The 14,470-nt window shown below is 39.7% G+C and overlaps 3 protein-coding genes across 3 annotated transcripts; all 3 read right to left on the minus strand.

The window, feature by feature from the left end:
• Window positions 1–707: 707 nt before the first annotated feature.
• Window positions 708–1,972, minus strand: LOC137940870 (loganic acid O-methyltransferase-like). The gene is made up of 3 exons (XM_068785989.1): window positions 1,902–1,972; window positions 1,162–1,821; window positions 708–1,052 (listed from the first exon to the last, which is right to left on the minus strand). Exons 1-3 carry the CDS (start codon window positions 1,950–1,952, stop codon window positions 708–710), a joined length of 1,056 nt encoding a protein of 351 aa, XP_068642090.1. The 5' UTR covers window positions 1,953–1,972.
• A 2,786-nt stretch (window positions 1,973–4,758) lies between these two features.
• Window positions 4,759–6,470, minus strand: LOC137940871 (loganic acid O-methyltransferase-like). Its single transcript, XM_068785991.1, has 4 exons — window positions 6,400–6,470; window positions 5,660–6,319; window positions 5,230–5,550; window positions 4,759–5,136 (listed from the first exon to the last, which is right to left on the minus strand). The coding sequence occupies exons 1-4, from the start codon at window positions 6,448–6,450 to the stop codon at window positions 4,759–4,761; spliced, it is 1,410 nt and encodes a 469-aa protein (XP_068642092.1). The 5' UTR covers window positions 6,451–6,470.
• Window positions 6,471–11,389: 4,919 nt separating this feature from the next.
• LOC137940872 (loganic acid O-methyltransferase-like) lies at window positions 11,390–12,780 on the minus strand. The gene is made up of 3 exons (XM_068785992.1): window positions 12,622–12,780; window positions 11,853–12,512; window positions 11,390–11,734 (listed from the first exon to the last, which is right to left on the minus strand). Exons 1-3 carry the CDS (start codon window positions 12,778–12,780, stop codon window positions 11,390–11,392), a joined length of 1,164 nt encoding a protein of 387 aa, XP_068642093.1.
• Window positions 12,781–14,470: the final 1,690 nt, after the last annotated feature.

Raw genomic sequence — 14,470 nt, forward strand, 5'->3', positions numbered from 1 at the left:
TTGTCAACACTCTCTTTGTTTTTTTCCTTCTAACATGACTGGCATTAGTCTCATTAGATTGAAATCCACATCCAACTATTTTCTCCTTAAATGAATGGGAGAGAAAACAGTGTCTTGAAGCTTGACAAGAGAAAAATCGATCTAAGCTTAGGTGCACCCTAAACTTGTTCCAACCATTAAAATTTAATTGAACTAAATAACATCAATTTTTTTTTCAACAGTTATTTTCTATGCCATATATTCATGTTTAAGTTCATATGAGATTTTTTTATATATTTTAAAAATAAAATTAAGGTAATGACAAAATTATAAATATAATATAGTAATGGCACCATTGTAAGGAAGAAAAGAGTATCGACCTAGGTCCATCTAAACTTAGACGCGCCCAAAATTTTGATCTAACAATCAAATTTCATTAAATTACTTAAAACCCTTTTATCTACATAAATTTATTATTACGTGTATTCATGTTCATGTTCAATTGAGATTTTCAAAATCTTCACATTTTAAATAATAAAATAAAAATAATGGCATAATTTAAAAATGACAAAGTAATGACATGTGAATAAATAAAAATAATGGCATATTTTAAATATAACAAAGTAATGACATGTGAATAATTACAAATTACAACGGTAACAATAAGAACTTTAAAAATAGGAAAAAAAAATTCCAAGCATCGAACAGGTTCGGAAGTGTTCCAGTTGTCAAGCTTTGCGCTGAAGGAGCACAAATAGGTCTTCAGTCAACGCTGCGCTTTGTGCGACGAAGTCTGAATTTACTTCAGCGATTTCAACGTATTTCTCAAAGATTTCATCAATGGTTTCACTACCAAAGTATTGGCTCATTATTCCTTCCATGGGTGCCCGCACTATCATGCTGCATTGACGAGCGTCAAGTCTGGAGCTAAATCCCTTCGCAGCAGAAGTTAATGGCTGCATCTTCTGGATGGTGAAGGACCCATTTCTTTCCACCAGCTTTTGGATCTCCTGCATACTAGGAATGTAGATGGGTAGGTTGAAGGAGCTCACTTTCACTTCATCCAATCGACCCTGAAAAATACCAGCAATTCAGTGAGCTTGATATATCTTAAGATCGATTTGAAAAGAAGATTTATAAACTAGGCACTTAGAAATTAGTCGTAGGGAAAGATTTATCCACCTTGTCGGCCATGTCGTTTAGAGCTAGCTCCAAGATGTGGAAGAGCCTGTAAAAGAGAGCCTGTTCGACGAAAGCAGGACCTTTAGTATACGGAAGGGTAAGTGCCATCAACCCACCAACTGCAACCTCCTCTGCTCTGGCTTGCAGGAAAACTTCCATGTCCTTGGCAAACTGAGCTGAGTATGCCTCCTCTACCTCTGGTTTAGCCCCTATGCTAAAAACCTTCCCCTTATTCCATGCCGGAGAGGTCGAATCCTTCACTTCGTAGGGCACCTGTGAGAGCCAGTGAACCGCATACGAGGAGTGGACAAAATGAAGAGACGCCTTGGGGAAAAGACGGCCATGGAAAGACCCAGGCACTCCAGCTGCGAAATATCGTCGACCTTTGGAAGGAAGAGAAGCAAACAGGGTGTTGAAATCGTTGGACACGTGGTCGTTGAAAGACACTTGGAAATCCAAGACATTAGAAGAGGAACCGAAGCCAAGCAGCTTGTGCTCCACGGCCCCGATGATGTTCTGGACGACGGAGAAGGTGTTGGGTCCGACGGAGCAGCCAAGGTCCGCGATGTGATAAGTCTCGACAGAGGAGATGTGTTCCAGGCTAACATTGCTTGAGATGGCTTCGCTGATCAATTGCTTCGAAACGTTCACTCCCTCTCCCTGCAGCACCAAAGTCACAACATAAGTCACTTTGCAAGACGACCGAGAGGAAGGAAGTTAAGGAGTGAAAGGATATGTACCTGATAGTGAGAGTTGTGAGAATAACTGGTTGGTCCATCACCTCCGTTCATGGGATACGACTCCACGGGCTTGGCCGTTGTTCCGCCTGTCGAATAATCATCACAACGGTTCATGTAGCAGCTGTTCTTCCCAACTGAAGCCATTTGATCTTTCACTCTTTCTCAGACTTGACTGCTGTCTAATGAATGAATCTCTGTTTGAGTTCTTCATCAATTAAGGGGGATGGAGTGGTATTTATACAACTCGATGATGAGGCTGTTGATGAAGCTGCGTCTTAGCTTCCACAATATGGATGCCCTCCTCAGTCCGCATTTTCTGACCTGCTTACCCGCAACAATAAAATGCGAGTCCACTCATGCGGACTAGTTGCCCTAATGAACTCAAAAAATTCTAGTTGCCAAGTTTGACATGCCAGTGTTGACCACAACAGACAAAACATTCCAACGAAAATTTGGTGCTTGGCATGCTATTACGACAATGCATGAGTCACATGCATGAATCATTGGGTACTTAATATTATTTCAAAATCTGATACGCCTGTCCTCAAAAATCTTAAAAAATCAGTTTTATTTATTTTTAGGGAATTTCACCAAAATAACCATTTAAAACAACTTATTTTAAAAACAACGACGTCAACAAATTATTTAAAAAAATACCCAACTTTGACCGGTCCACTGCACATGTATACAGTCAAAGGTGACACGTAAACTTTGACTGCTCACAAGTTGCCATGTCATCAGTGTAGTGAAGTTAGATGAACACATTGTTTGCCACATAAGCTGCCATGTCATTAAATAAAAATTGAATATTTTTTTTAAAAAATAAAAAAATCAAATTTACTTTTTTTTCCGTGCTCATCTTTCTCCTCTCCTCTCCTCTTGCCCCCTCTCCTCTCGCCCTCTCCCCGCCGCTCGGCCTCGGCCTTCTCTCCTATACTCTCCTCTCGCCCCCTCTTCTCTCACCCGCTCGCCGCCTCTTCTCTCGCCCTCTCGTCGCTCCCTTGCTGCCGCCGCTCGACCTCTCTCCTCTCGTTATCGTCGCTCCCTTACTGCCGCAGCTCAGCCTCGGCTTCCTATCCTCTCGCCCACTCCCCGCTCACCGTCGCTCGGCCTCACCCTCGCCCTTGATGCCCCCTTCATTATTAAAAAATTAAAAAATATTTTAAATCGATAATGAAATATGTTAAATTAGTAAGAGTAAGATTTTTTAATTAATTAGTATAATTATTTTATTTTTTATTATTTTAAATATAAGGTAATAAAAAGTCTATTGATAAATTTGATTTTTAAACTCAAAACTAAAATTTTCAAAAATTTTAATTAAAATATTTTTTAAATCGATAATAAAAAAGTGTAAAATAGGTAAGAGTATGATTTTTTATAACTTATTAATTTAAAAATAAGGTAATAAAATGTGTACCAGTACATTTACTTTTTAAACTTAAGTAAAATTTTCAAATTTTTTAAGTAAATAAATATTTTTAATTTAAAATAAAAGGTGTTGTAAGATTTTAAATTAAATAATATATTTTTTAAATAAATTTTTATTTTTTAAATAATGTGATAAAAATTATACAAATAAATTGTATTTTTAAACTCTAAACATTTTTTTGTATATTTTTTCTATTTATTAATATTTTAAATTTCTAAATGGAATACTTTTTTTATTTTTTATTTTTTAAAATATAAAGAAATAAAAAGTGTAACGATAATTTTTTTAATTAATAAATATTTTTATTGATATAAAATGATGTTAAATAGTAAGATTTAATTTTTTAATTATTTATTAGATTTTTTAATAATTTATTATTTTAGATATAAGGTAATAAAAGTGTATTTGATTTTTAAAGTTTTTAAAAAAAAACTTTCAAATTTTTTATCATTTAATGATGTGGCAACTGACTTGGCAGAATACGTTGCAAAATAATGACGTGGCAAATGACGTGTTCTTCTAACTTCACTGCACCGATGATGTGGAGACATGTAAGTAGTCAAAGCTTACGTGTCGCCTTTGACTGTACAAATGTGTAGTGGTCAGGTCAATTTGGGTTATTTTTCAAAATAATTTGATAACATCGTTGTTTTTCAAAATAAGTTGTTTTAAATGGTTATTTTGGTGAAATTCCCTAATTTCTAACTAAAGATATTTTTTCAGCCATGTAAATGCACAATAATATAATGAAGCATACTAGCGAGTAGACTTATGTAGACCAGTACAAAAGCGAACAATTGTACCAGATAAGTTGCACAAGTTCGGCTACATCATATATTGGTCGATATGATATGCATTAGCATTTTTTACTTGTTGAATTTGGCTTGAGAAAATTGTCCCCCCAGTGACCACTACTGCTAGCTAGGACATTAGTTGCAGATAGTTTAATGATAATCAAATTTTAAGTTATTAATTATATGTATTAAATATGTCTTTCTGGAAATAACAAAAAAACAAATGAGATTTTTGGTACCATAGCAATAGTCCATACAAAAATTAAAATTAATAGCTTATGTCAGAAAGCTGTTGGGATCTTCCCAGGCCATGGATCTCGTCACCCTTCTTCCCTCTCTTTCCTCCAGATTGACTGTTGACGCTGGAAGAGAACTCCTGTTCTTTGAACGTGTAATGGTGGAATCGGAATGGAATGGATTGAGCTTTGAAGGAAGCTCAACCTGGACCTCTGAGGGAGAATCCGACCAGGCTAAAATTAATTTACTCAATGCTTGCCTTCATCAGCTTTCCATCCCAATAAATATGTTTGGGGACGACAATACAACTTAGACCCATGGGTCAATTGGTTCACGCCAAATTACATCCAAACCAAACCAAACCAAATTTAACATACATGGAAAGGGAAATAATTTAATTCTGACGCCTGTTGATAACTCGGGATGTTATGGAGTCCACAACACCACCTCCCTCCTGGAGAATGAGCTTGTCCTCAAGCTCGAAAGAGGGGTAGAGAGCCCTGAAAGCTGCTAAGGGCACCCATGTAGTGTCACTGGGGTCAGCATCAGCCCACTGCACTGGAACCTCCCAATCGTCCTGAATGCGGCAAGCCTGCAACACCTGCACTGGAGTAGAAAGGACCCAGCCTTCATGTAGCGGTGGCAGAGGGGTGTGTAGCAATGGGGAGTCTCCCTGGAAGGCCTTCAATTGGGAGACTTGAAACACATTGTGGATCTTGGCTTCTGGTGGAAGTTGCATGCGGTAGGCGACTGTGCCGATGCGGTCCAGCACCTGAAAGGGACCAAAACATTGTAACAACAAAATTCCAAGCATCGAACAGGTTCGGAAGTGTTCCAGTTGTCAAGCCTTGCGCTTGAGGAGCACAAATAGGTCTTCAGTCAACGCTGCGCTTTGTGCGACGAAGTCTGAATTCACTTCAGCGATTTCGACGTATTTCTCAAAGATTTCATCAATGGTTTCACTACCAAAGTATTGGCTCATTATTCCTTCCATGGGTGCCCGCACTATCATGCTGCATTGCCGAGCGTCAAGTCTGGAGCTAAATCCCTTCGCAGCAGAAGTCAATGGCTGTATCTTCTCGATGGTGTAGGACCCGTTTCTTTCCACCAGCTTTTGGATCTCCTGCATACTGGGAATGTAGATGGGTAGGTTGAAGGAGTTCACTTTCACTTCATCCAATCGACCCTGAAAAATGCCAGCAATTCAGTGAGCATGATATATCTTAAGATCGATTTGAAACGAAGATATATATACTAGGCAATTAGAAATTAGTCATAGGGAAAGATTTATCCACCTTGTCGGCCATGTCGTTTAGAGCTAGCTCCAAGATGTGGAAGAGCCTGTAAAAGAGAGCCTGTTCGACGTAAACAGGACCTTTAGTATACGGAAGGGTAAGTGCCATCAACCCACCAACTGCAACCTCCTCTGCTCTGGCTTGCAGGAAAACTTCCATGTCCTTGGCAAACTGAGCTGAATATGCCTCCTCTACCTCTGGTTTAGCCCCTATGCTAAAAACCTTCCCCTTATTCCATGCCGGAGAAGTCTCATCCTTCACTTCGTAGGGCACCTGTGAGAGCCAATGAACCGCATACGAGGAGTGGACAAAATGAAGAGACGCCTTGGGGAAGAGACGGCCATGAAAAGACCCAGGCACTCCAGCTGCGAAATATCGTCGACCTTTGGAAGGAAGAGAAGCAAACAGGGTGTTGAAATCGTTGGACACGTGGTCGTTGAAAGACACTTGGAAATCCAGGACATTGGAAGAGGAACCAAGGCCAAGCAGCTTGTGCTCCACGGCCCCGATGATGTTCTGGACGACGGAGAAGGTGTTGGGTCCGACGGAGCAGCCAAGGTCCGCGATGTGATAAGTCTCGACAGAGGAGATGTGTTCCAGGCTAACATTGCTTGAGATGGCTTCGCTGATCAATTGCTTCGAAACGTTCACTCCCTCTCCCTGCAGCACCAAACTCACAACATAAGACACTTTGCAAGACGACCGAGAGGAAGGAAGTTAAGGAGTGAAAGGATATGTACCTGATAGTGAGAGTTGTGAGAATAACTGGTTGGTCCATCACCTCCGTTCATGGGATACGACTCCACGGGCTTGGCCGTTGTTCCGCCTGTCGAATAATCATCACAACGGTTCATGTAGCAGCTGTTCTTCCCAACTGAAGCCATTTGATCTTTCACTCTTTCTCATATTTGACTGCTGTCTAATGAATGAATCTCTGTTTGAGTTCTTCATCAATTAAGGGGGATGGAGTGGTATTTATACAAGTCGATGATGAGGCTGTTGATGAAGCTGCGTCTTAGCTTCCACAATATGGATGCCCTCCTCAGTCTGCATTTTCTGACTTTCTGACCCGCAACAATAAAAGGCCAGTCCACCACTCATGTCGACTAGTTGCCCGAATGGTAAACTTAAAAAAAATTAATAATAAACTTTGAATTCAGCATGCCAAGTTTGATCAACTTGGACAGCCATTCGCTTGGGTTGACCACAACAGACAAAACATTCCAACTAAAAATCGGTATGCTGTTACGCTTATGCATGAGTTGACCAACGGGCGGCTGCATGTATGCATCGCTGGGCACTCAAGATTATATTTTAAACTCTGATCCGTCTCTCTTAAAAAATCTTATCTTAAGAACAGTTTTACTAATTTTTAACTTAAGATATCTTTTTAGCCATTTTCTTGTGTGTTCTCCAATGAAAATAGGAAATTCGCCCAAGAAATTTCTAAATTTCTTTTAAAGATCTTATATGAAGTATACAACAAAAACACGAAACGATGTTTTTAAAATTTCAACATAAATGGTGCATTCAGCAGACCAACATTGATCTCGCCCCTCCCATGACTAATGATAGCCTCGTGCAGTGCCGTCTCTAATGGAACTGGCATCTTTATCCGAGTATACGGAACTGATGGTTCGTGAAAGGTGACTCCCTTTCCATCCATAAAGTGTCAGAACTAAGTGAGGATAGCGCCATGAGAGTTTTCTGACTGAGGAGGAGGTAAAAAGAAACTCCAAGAACAATCCGCATTGAGATTATTGAACTAAAACTGAAGTCCAAATGAAGTTTTGAATGTGTTATAATAGTAGTTAAATCGAGGTTGATCGTAAATTTAGGGGTGGCATCGAATCAAGCCGAGTCTGAACCTGCCTATGTTCGAGCCAAACTTAATTTAAATATTTCAAATTTGAGCTCGAGATGAGCCCAGCCTCGAGCCTAAAATTGTAATGGAACTTGAGTCCAATAATTTTAATAACACTGCATTAAAATTCCGATAATTATTAACATTCAAAATTCTAAGGTCCATTATTTAACCCAAAAAAAAAACTGACCTTTTTCAGTTGTGTGACTACAATGAAACTCATAAATATTAGTAGCACGTTGCCAAGAGCTCATGACAATGTATGCTCATAAACGTATCTGCCACACTTGAACTATTTGATAATGTATGTACTATATGAAATGGTCTATCTACAAATGAATCCATCAATAGTTAACCACAAGTATGAAATTCTAAGCCACACAAAATGGCCATGATTCAATCTGCTTGAACACCTACAGTGAATATTTTAAGCATCAATTTTGTATTTTAGAAGCACCACTATCTATCATTTCTCATAATTACTTTTTGGAGCACAGATGGTAGTTACATTGTGAAAAGAAATACAAATTTGCACAAAATTTACTCTTTTCTAGCCATGAGCACCTTAACATGCTTCAAAGAAATACAAATTTGCACAAAATTTACTCTTTTCTAGCCATGAGCACCTTAACATGCTTCAAAGAAATACAAATTTGCACAAAATTTACTCTTTTCTAGCCATGAGCACCTTAACATGCTTCTTTTGCAGCACTGGAAGACTATTTGGTTTAGATTCTTTAAGCTCTTATCTTTAAAGCTGCCATTACATGTTCAAAGGACACACTATGGTTATTTGAGAAAGCAGAATTTCATCATGAGTGCTTCCACTCAAACTCTCCAACTAAAAGATCTCACAAGGCACATTTGCTTTAAAGGTCAAGGAATAGAAAGTGAAGATTTTCGACAAGTATGATGGGATTTTCGATTTGGTCTAGTTGCACAATATTTGGCAGGATATCTGAAGAAGTTTCGGCATAAGAAATTATGATATTTTAGCCTCAAGTTTGGAGCAATACACTCCTGCAGTGAACATGACATTTGTATCACAGTTAAAGAAATTATGTTAGCCTGACGGTTTTCACATGCACATATTGTGAGACAAGTAGTCAGCACTATAACAAATACATATACCGTGATGCAATCAACTAGGATTGCTCATTTATTTGAGAAAAAATCAGTGTAAAGCATAACTTACAGAAATAACAAAGCCTAATAATAAAAAAACATAACAGAAAAACCTGAGAGAATGAAAAATGGGGAGACAAAGTTTGCAACTTGAAAAACAAAATGAAAATCAAAGTAATGAAGAAGGTTGTAGCTCGAGGGCAAATAAGAGATCAGAAAAAATGAAGGTCAGTCAGTGATGCTTTCTCAGGGTGGAAAACAAGAACAAAAGCGAATTCGGGCTGAAGAAATGGGTTTCCTACTTTCCCGGATTCGGTTTGAGGTTGCCAGTACAAGTCCGCAAGCAGATGCTTCAGTAGGTGATTACATGAAGAAAGAAAAAGAGACACAACAAGCGAAAAGGGGGGAGAGTACATGTAACCGGAGAAGGCACTCACGATTAGGGGTGGCTTCGAATCGAGCCGGCACGAGCCTGGCTCGGTGTCGACTCGGTTCGATTTGGTATCCCTGGATCTCGAGCCGAGTTCGAGATCAGGGATCGGCTCGTTTAAATTAATGAGCCGAGCTTGACTGAATCCAGGTTCGGCTCGTTAACGGGCTGAGTCGGGACCCGGAGCAGGAGTGGGAGCTAGAATGAGAGTGAGGGGGGAAAAATTCTTCCTCCCATCCGCTGTCGTCGCCGTCGACAACTGCTCGCCGGCTGCCTCTGTAGTTGTCCATTCGATTTCTTCCTCCCCTTGCCTTCGCCTCTATTTCTGTCACGATCACTTCCGTCACAGCCGTCATCCTCGATGACAGGTCCTCGTCGGCGCCGTAACCCCTTTCCCTCTACATCGTCTCGGCGGAAAACCAGAACCAGTAGAGATACCTAAGTTCAGGGGAGAAATAATTCCTCTCCCCCTCCCCCCATGCGAAGATGATTTCGCATGTGCCAGATCATAAAGTGAAAAAAAAAAATTCGTAAAACTCTCCTTCCTCGTGGCTCTTGAAGAAATTGAAAATACATTTTAGTAGAAATAACTTTCTAGGGACTATTAATGTCTCATGCTCTATGTAAATTTTTTTTTAATTGAAAATTCTTATTAAAAAATCATATAATTTTTTAAGTAAGATTTTCCTGCCAAGATGGGCTAGAAAACCATATAGAATTTTTTTGAATAAATATTTGACAGTTGATGTTGCAATACTTTTAGCATGAGGCAATTTTCATTGCAATTTTGTGTTTGACATTTTGTTTGATTAAAATTGTATCGGTAAGTATAGTAATATATTAGATTGATTATTAATTTTTATTTATTTCCCTAGAAGAGGCAATAAGAGTTTCCTAAGAAAACTTTAAATTATTTCTTGTAATTTTATAATAAGTCACTAATAATAATAGGATTTTATTTAAAGGTTTTTTTTGAAATATGTATCATTGGAAAAATATTTCTAGTTTTTCCTAGAATATAAATTTTCAACCAGCCATAGTAAATTTATGGCCAGATTCAAAAATTACAAAACAAGCTAGACAACATTTGGAGTAAAAAAAGCTTAATAATAGTGCATTTTAATCCATTATTGAAATTCAATCCTGAACATCCCCCATCATTCTTTTTTTAAAATGTATGCAAATTTTCATATATAATTTATTTGACATATATTTTATATAGATTATTAAATGTAGGTTAAGCTTAAACTCAGCTAGAGCTCGAACTCGAACTCAGTTAAAATTATTAGGCTTGAGTTCGATTACAATTTTAGGTTCGAGGCTAGGGTCGCTCGAGCTCGAGTTCGAAATATTTAAATCATGTTCGGCTTGAACAATGTTCGGACTCAACTGGATTCGATGCCACCTTTATGCCTAATTTTAAGTAAAGGTCATTCCCAATTTTATGTAAAATGTATGCATAATTTTATATACAATTTATTTGACATGTATTTTTTGAAAAAAGTTAAATGTATATTGGAACACAAACTCGAGACATGTATCTTTTGAAAAGTTTTAAATGAATGTTGAAGCTCAAGCTCCGGGGCAAACTCGGTTAAAATTATTAGACTCGAGCTCGATAAAAAATTTTAGGCTTGAGTTCGAGTTCTAAATATTTAAATCAAACTCGGCTCAAAAATAGGCAGGTTTGGGCTCGACTCAGCTCGATGCCAACCCTACTCACGATCGTCTGATTGGCTCTAACGTCTCAGCCCCTATTTCAATTTTCACAAGCTGGAGTAGGGGGAGCGTTCCCCTTTCCTCCTTCGATCCCGACAGGAGAGGTTTCTTTGGTCCCGACTCCGAGTCCTTTATTTTACCTTGGGTTTATGTAATCGAACTGGTTCACGAGCTCAGGAACCGAGCTTCATTCGAGTTCGTAAACGAGCCAAAAAATCAATCTCGAATTCAATTTGAGATTAGGTTTATTCGAGCCGAGCCGAGCTTGAGCTACTCAAGAACCGGCTCAGTTCAATGCCACCCCTAATCGTAATGGATTAGAGGATAACATTGTATATTAGAGGTTGATCGTAATGGATTTTACCCAAACCTGAGTCATCTAGTCTTCTTGTGTCGCACTTGAGTGAGGAATGCAGAAAAAGAATAATGGCATTTAAAGATAAAAGTTAGAAATTTTAGATACGTCTCACTTTATTGTGTGAATAGGAGACTAGCAATTACAAGTTACATAGGAAAACATAAGAACGTTTAAACAAATTTTTTAAAAAAAGTTACAAGCATCTCGCAGGTTTGGAAGAGGTGTGTTCATGTATTAAGCCTTGCGCTTAAGGAGCACAAATAAGTCTTCAGTCAATGCTGCACTTTGTCCCACGAACTCCGAATTCTCTTCAGCTATTTCAACGTATCTCTCAAAGATTTCTTTTATGGCTTCACTGCCAAAGTGCTGGCTTATGATACCTTCCATGGGCGCCCGCACAATCATACTGCATTGGCGAGCGTCAAGTCTGGAACTGAACCCCTGCGTCGCAGAAGTTAATGGCTGCATCTTCTCGATGGTGAAGAATCCGCTTCTTTCCACCTGCTTCTGGATCTCCTGTGCATAGGGAATGTAGATGGGTAGGTTGAAGGAGTTCACCTTTACTTCATCCAGTCGACCCTGAAAAGCCCCACGGTTCAGTGAGCATATTTCATCAGATATCTTGAACTCACTTTGAAAAGAAGAGATATAAAGTAGACAATTAGAAACTAGAAATTGCAGTGAAAGATTTCTCGACCTTGTCGGCCATGTCGTTTAAAGCTAGCTCCAAGATGCGGAAGAGTTTGTAAAAGAGAGCCTGTTCGACGTCAAGACGACCTTTAGTATACGGAAGGGTAAGTGCCATCAGCCCGCCAGCAACAACTTCCTCTGCTCTGGCTTGCAGGAAGACCTCCATGTCCTTGGCAAACTGATCTGAATATGCATCCTCAACCTCTTGTTTGGCATTAATGCTAAAAATCTTCCCCTTATTCCATGCCGGAGAGCTCTCATCGTTCACCTCGTTGGGTACCTGTGAGAGCCAGTGAACCGCATACGAGGAGTGAACAAAATGAAGAGACCCCTTGGGGAAGAGACGACCATGGAAAGACCCAGGCACTCCAGCTGCGAAATATCGACGGCCTTTGGAAGGAAGAGAAGCAAACAGGGTGTTGAAATCGTTGGACACGTGGTCGTTGAAAGACACTTGGAAATCCAAGACTTTAGAGGAGGCACCGAGGCTGAGCATCATGTACTCCACGGCTCCGATGATGTTCAGTACAACGGAGAAGGTGTTGGGTCCAACAGAGCAGCCAAGATCTGCAATGTGATAAGACTCCATAGAGGAGAGCTCTTTCAGGCTAATGCTGTTTACGATGGCTTCACTGATCAATTGCTTTGAAACGTTCACGCCCTCTCCCTGTAGCATCAAAATCTCAACATTAGCTACTTAGCATGACGACCAAGACGAAGGAAAGATTCAATTTTTGACGAATGAAAGGATCTGAGAAAATATGAGAGTGACGTACCTGATAATGAGAGTTGTGCGAATAGCTGGTTGGTCCTTCACCTCCGTTCATGGGATACGATTCCACGGGCTTAACCTTAGCACCATTGCCAGGATAGACTTCCGTCGAAGCCTCTTCGCCGCCTTTCATGTGATAGCCGTTCTTGCCATCTGACTCCATTTCTTTCAATATCTTTACTCTCTCTCTCCCTCTCTCTGTGACTGATCAATTTCTGTTTGAGCTTTTCATCAGTTGAAACGGATAGACTGGGATTTATTTATACAAGGCCGATGAGGGACGGACTCTTAAAGATGGAGACAGGAAGCTACCTCTCAGCTTGCCCATGTAGACAGCCATGAAAACAATCGATCTCAAAAATGAAAACACAAAAAAACTCAAAAAATTCGTAGTAAAGGCTGCATTCGGCATACCAACTTTGACTGACGTAGATCACTTCCAACTCTCGGGGTTTTCTTAATTTCAATGTCTGCAAAAGTTGACTGACTAATTTGACGAATCTATGATGAGATACATCCGATCCTGGCTTGTCTCGGACATGACCCGGCAAGCAGGCCCTGAATCGGACGACCCTGTTTAAGATGCATCATGTTTTGATACTTGACGGCCGATACGTTTCGGCATCATTACACTTTCTGGAGTTTGAAGAGAAGGTCGCCGCTTCTAATGGCTGATGTTAACCAGTACAGACTGGAGACAGTATCACTTGTAGGCGGCAAATTAATGGCATCTCGATCCATGTAAAACCCAGATGGATTCATGAACAAGCGACTTAGGTTCTCTAGATCAGCAAACTACAAACCGTGTAAACATTCCCCTACTTCGGCTGTGACCTAGAACTAGAACTACTTAATGCGTCATTGCTTCGTTTTGTATGGTCAAACAAAGTGTGTTGCTTGTTAGTTCTCCTTCTGACTGGTGATGACTGAGAGACTCAGGTAAAATAAAAGCTTCCAAACTGAAAGAGAGATTTCTCATGCTCACTCTGTGATCCGCCGGAACCGACGGATCACACACTCTTCTCAGTGCAGCTCACCGACAGAGCAGATTTGATTCAAGAGAAAATCATGGATTGAATATCCGAAACCTTAGCCGTAAAATAAGGTTGTTAGATCTGTCAAAGCTCTGTCTTCCATTCACGAATACAGAAACGAAAATTTGTTTTTAATGGCTCCAAAATTCTTTCTACTCTCATCACTGACTTCATAGTTCATATGATATAAGGACTCAGGTTTCATAAGCCCGTCTCAGAATGAAAAGGAATCAGGATCACTCATTCACGAGGGTTAGAAAACATCACAAATTTCTCGAGATTCATAAGAAATAGAGAGAAAATAGAACGAGACATAGTTCAGATACGAAGATCGATAAGAAACTTATATTAAGCTCCATAATACATATCAGACATTTAAATACTGAATAAAATACAGTAATCATATAATGGATCTTGACCGAAAGGTTCTCAGAGTTTCAGCAAGCACACCAGACTCCAGTCTTGATCACCTGTCTTGTCATTTATTATTATTACACAGCTGAAGGAAGACAGCATCTTGATATCAGTAAGAGTAGGCGACGCCGCAAGAGCCGCTGGAGAAGGAGAGCTTGAGAGGTGCAAACAAGGCACAATAATCCCACGTGGATGGCAGGCTTCAAAGACCTGTTGATAAGTCCGAGAGAATAGAATAAAGCCTAGTAGATCCATTAGCTTCTGCAACTGGGACTTGTTCGGTTCAAATCTTGAGTCAAAGATGGATGGCTGCTGGTGGGCGCAGTAAATTTTTAGACCTGGTTCACCTCAGTTCAATTCGAGGGTAGTGGAAAACAGATTCATCATGGTTCCATCAGAAAAAGT

Source organism: Aristolochia californica, unplaced genomic scaffold (assembly GCF_029961685.1).
Source record: "Aristolochia californica isolate CCGP_79_NKW_82.1479 unplaced genomic scaffold, dmAriCali1.0.hap1 SCAF_9, whole genome shotgun sequence".
NCBI lineage: Eukaryota > Viridiplantae > Streptophyta > Magnoliopsida > Piperales > Aristolochiaceae > Aristolochia > Aristolochia californica.

What these genes read in the sequence shown, in the direction of transcription:
- LOC137940870 (XM_068785989.1), bottom strand. Translation starts at nt 1,952, where the DNA reads ATGAACGGAGGTGATGGACCAACCAGTTATTCTCACAACTCTCACTAT. An exon ending in CTCACAACTCTCACTATCAG is followed by an intron (nt 1,822 to 1,901) that starts GTACATATCCTT and finishes TTGGTGCTGCAG; the next exon opens with GGAGAGGGAGTGAACGTTTC. An exon ending in TAAACGACATGGCCGACAAG is followed by an intron (nt 1,053 to 1,161) that starts GTGGATAAATCT and finishes GGTATTTTTCAG; the next exon opens with GGTCGATTGGATGAAGTGAA.
- LOC137940872 (XM_068785992.1), bottom strand. Translation starts at nt 12,780, where the DNA reads ATGGAGTCAGATGGCAAGAACGGCTATCACATGAAAGGCGGCGAAGAG. An exon ending in CGCACAACTCTCATTATCAG is followed by an intron (nt 12,513 to 12,621) that starts GTACGTCACTCT and finishes TTGATGCTACAG; the next exon opens with GGAGAGGGCGTGAACGTTTC. An exon ending in TAAACGACATGGCCGACAAG is followed by an intron (nt 11,735 to 11,852) that starts GTCGAGAAATCT and finishes GGGGCTTTTCAG; the next exon opens with GGTCGACTGGATGAAGTAAA.
- LOC137940871 (XM_068785991.1), bottom strand. Translation starts at nt 6,450, where the DNA reads ATGAACGGAGGTGATGGACCAACCAGTTATTCTCACAACTCTCACTAT. An exon ending in TAAACGACATGGCCGACAAG is followed by an intron (nt 5,551 to 5,659) that starts GTGGATAAATCT and finishes GGCATTTTTCAG; the next exon opens with GGTCGATTGGATGAAGTGAA. An exon ending in CGTTGACTGAAGACCTATTT is followed by an intron (nt 5,137 to 5,229) that starts GTGCTCCTCAAG and finishes GGTCCCTTTCAG; the next exon opens with GTGCTGGACCGCATCGGCAC.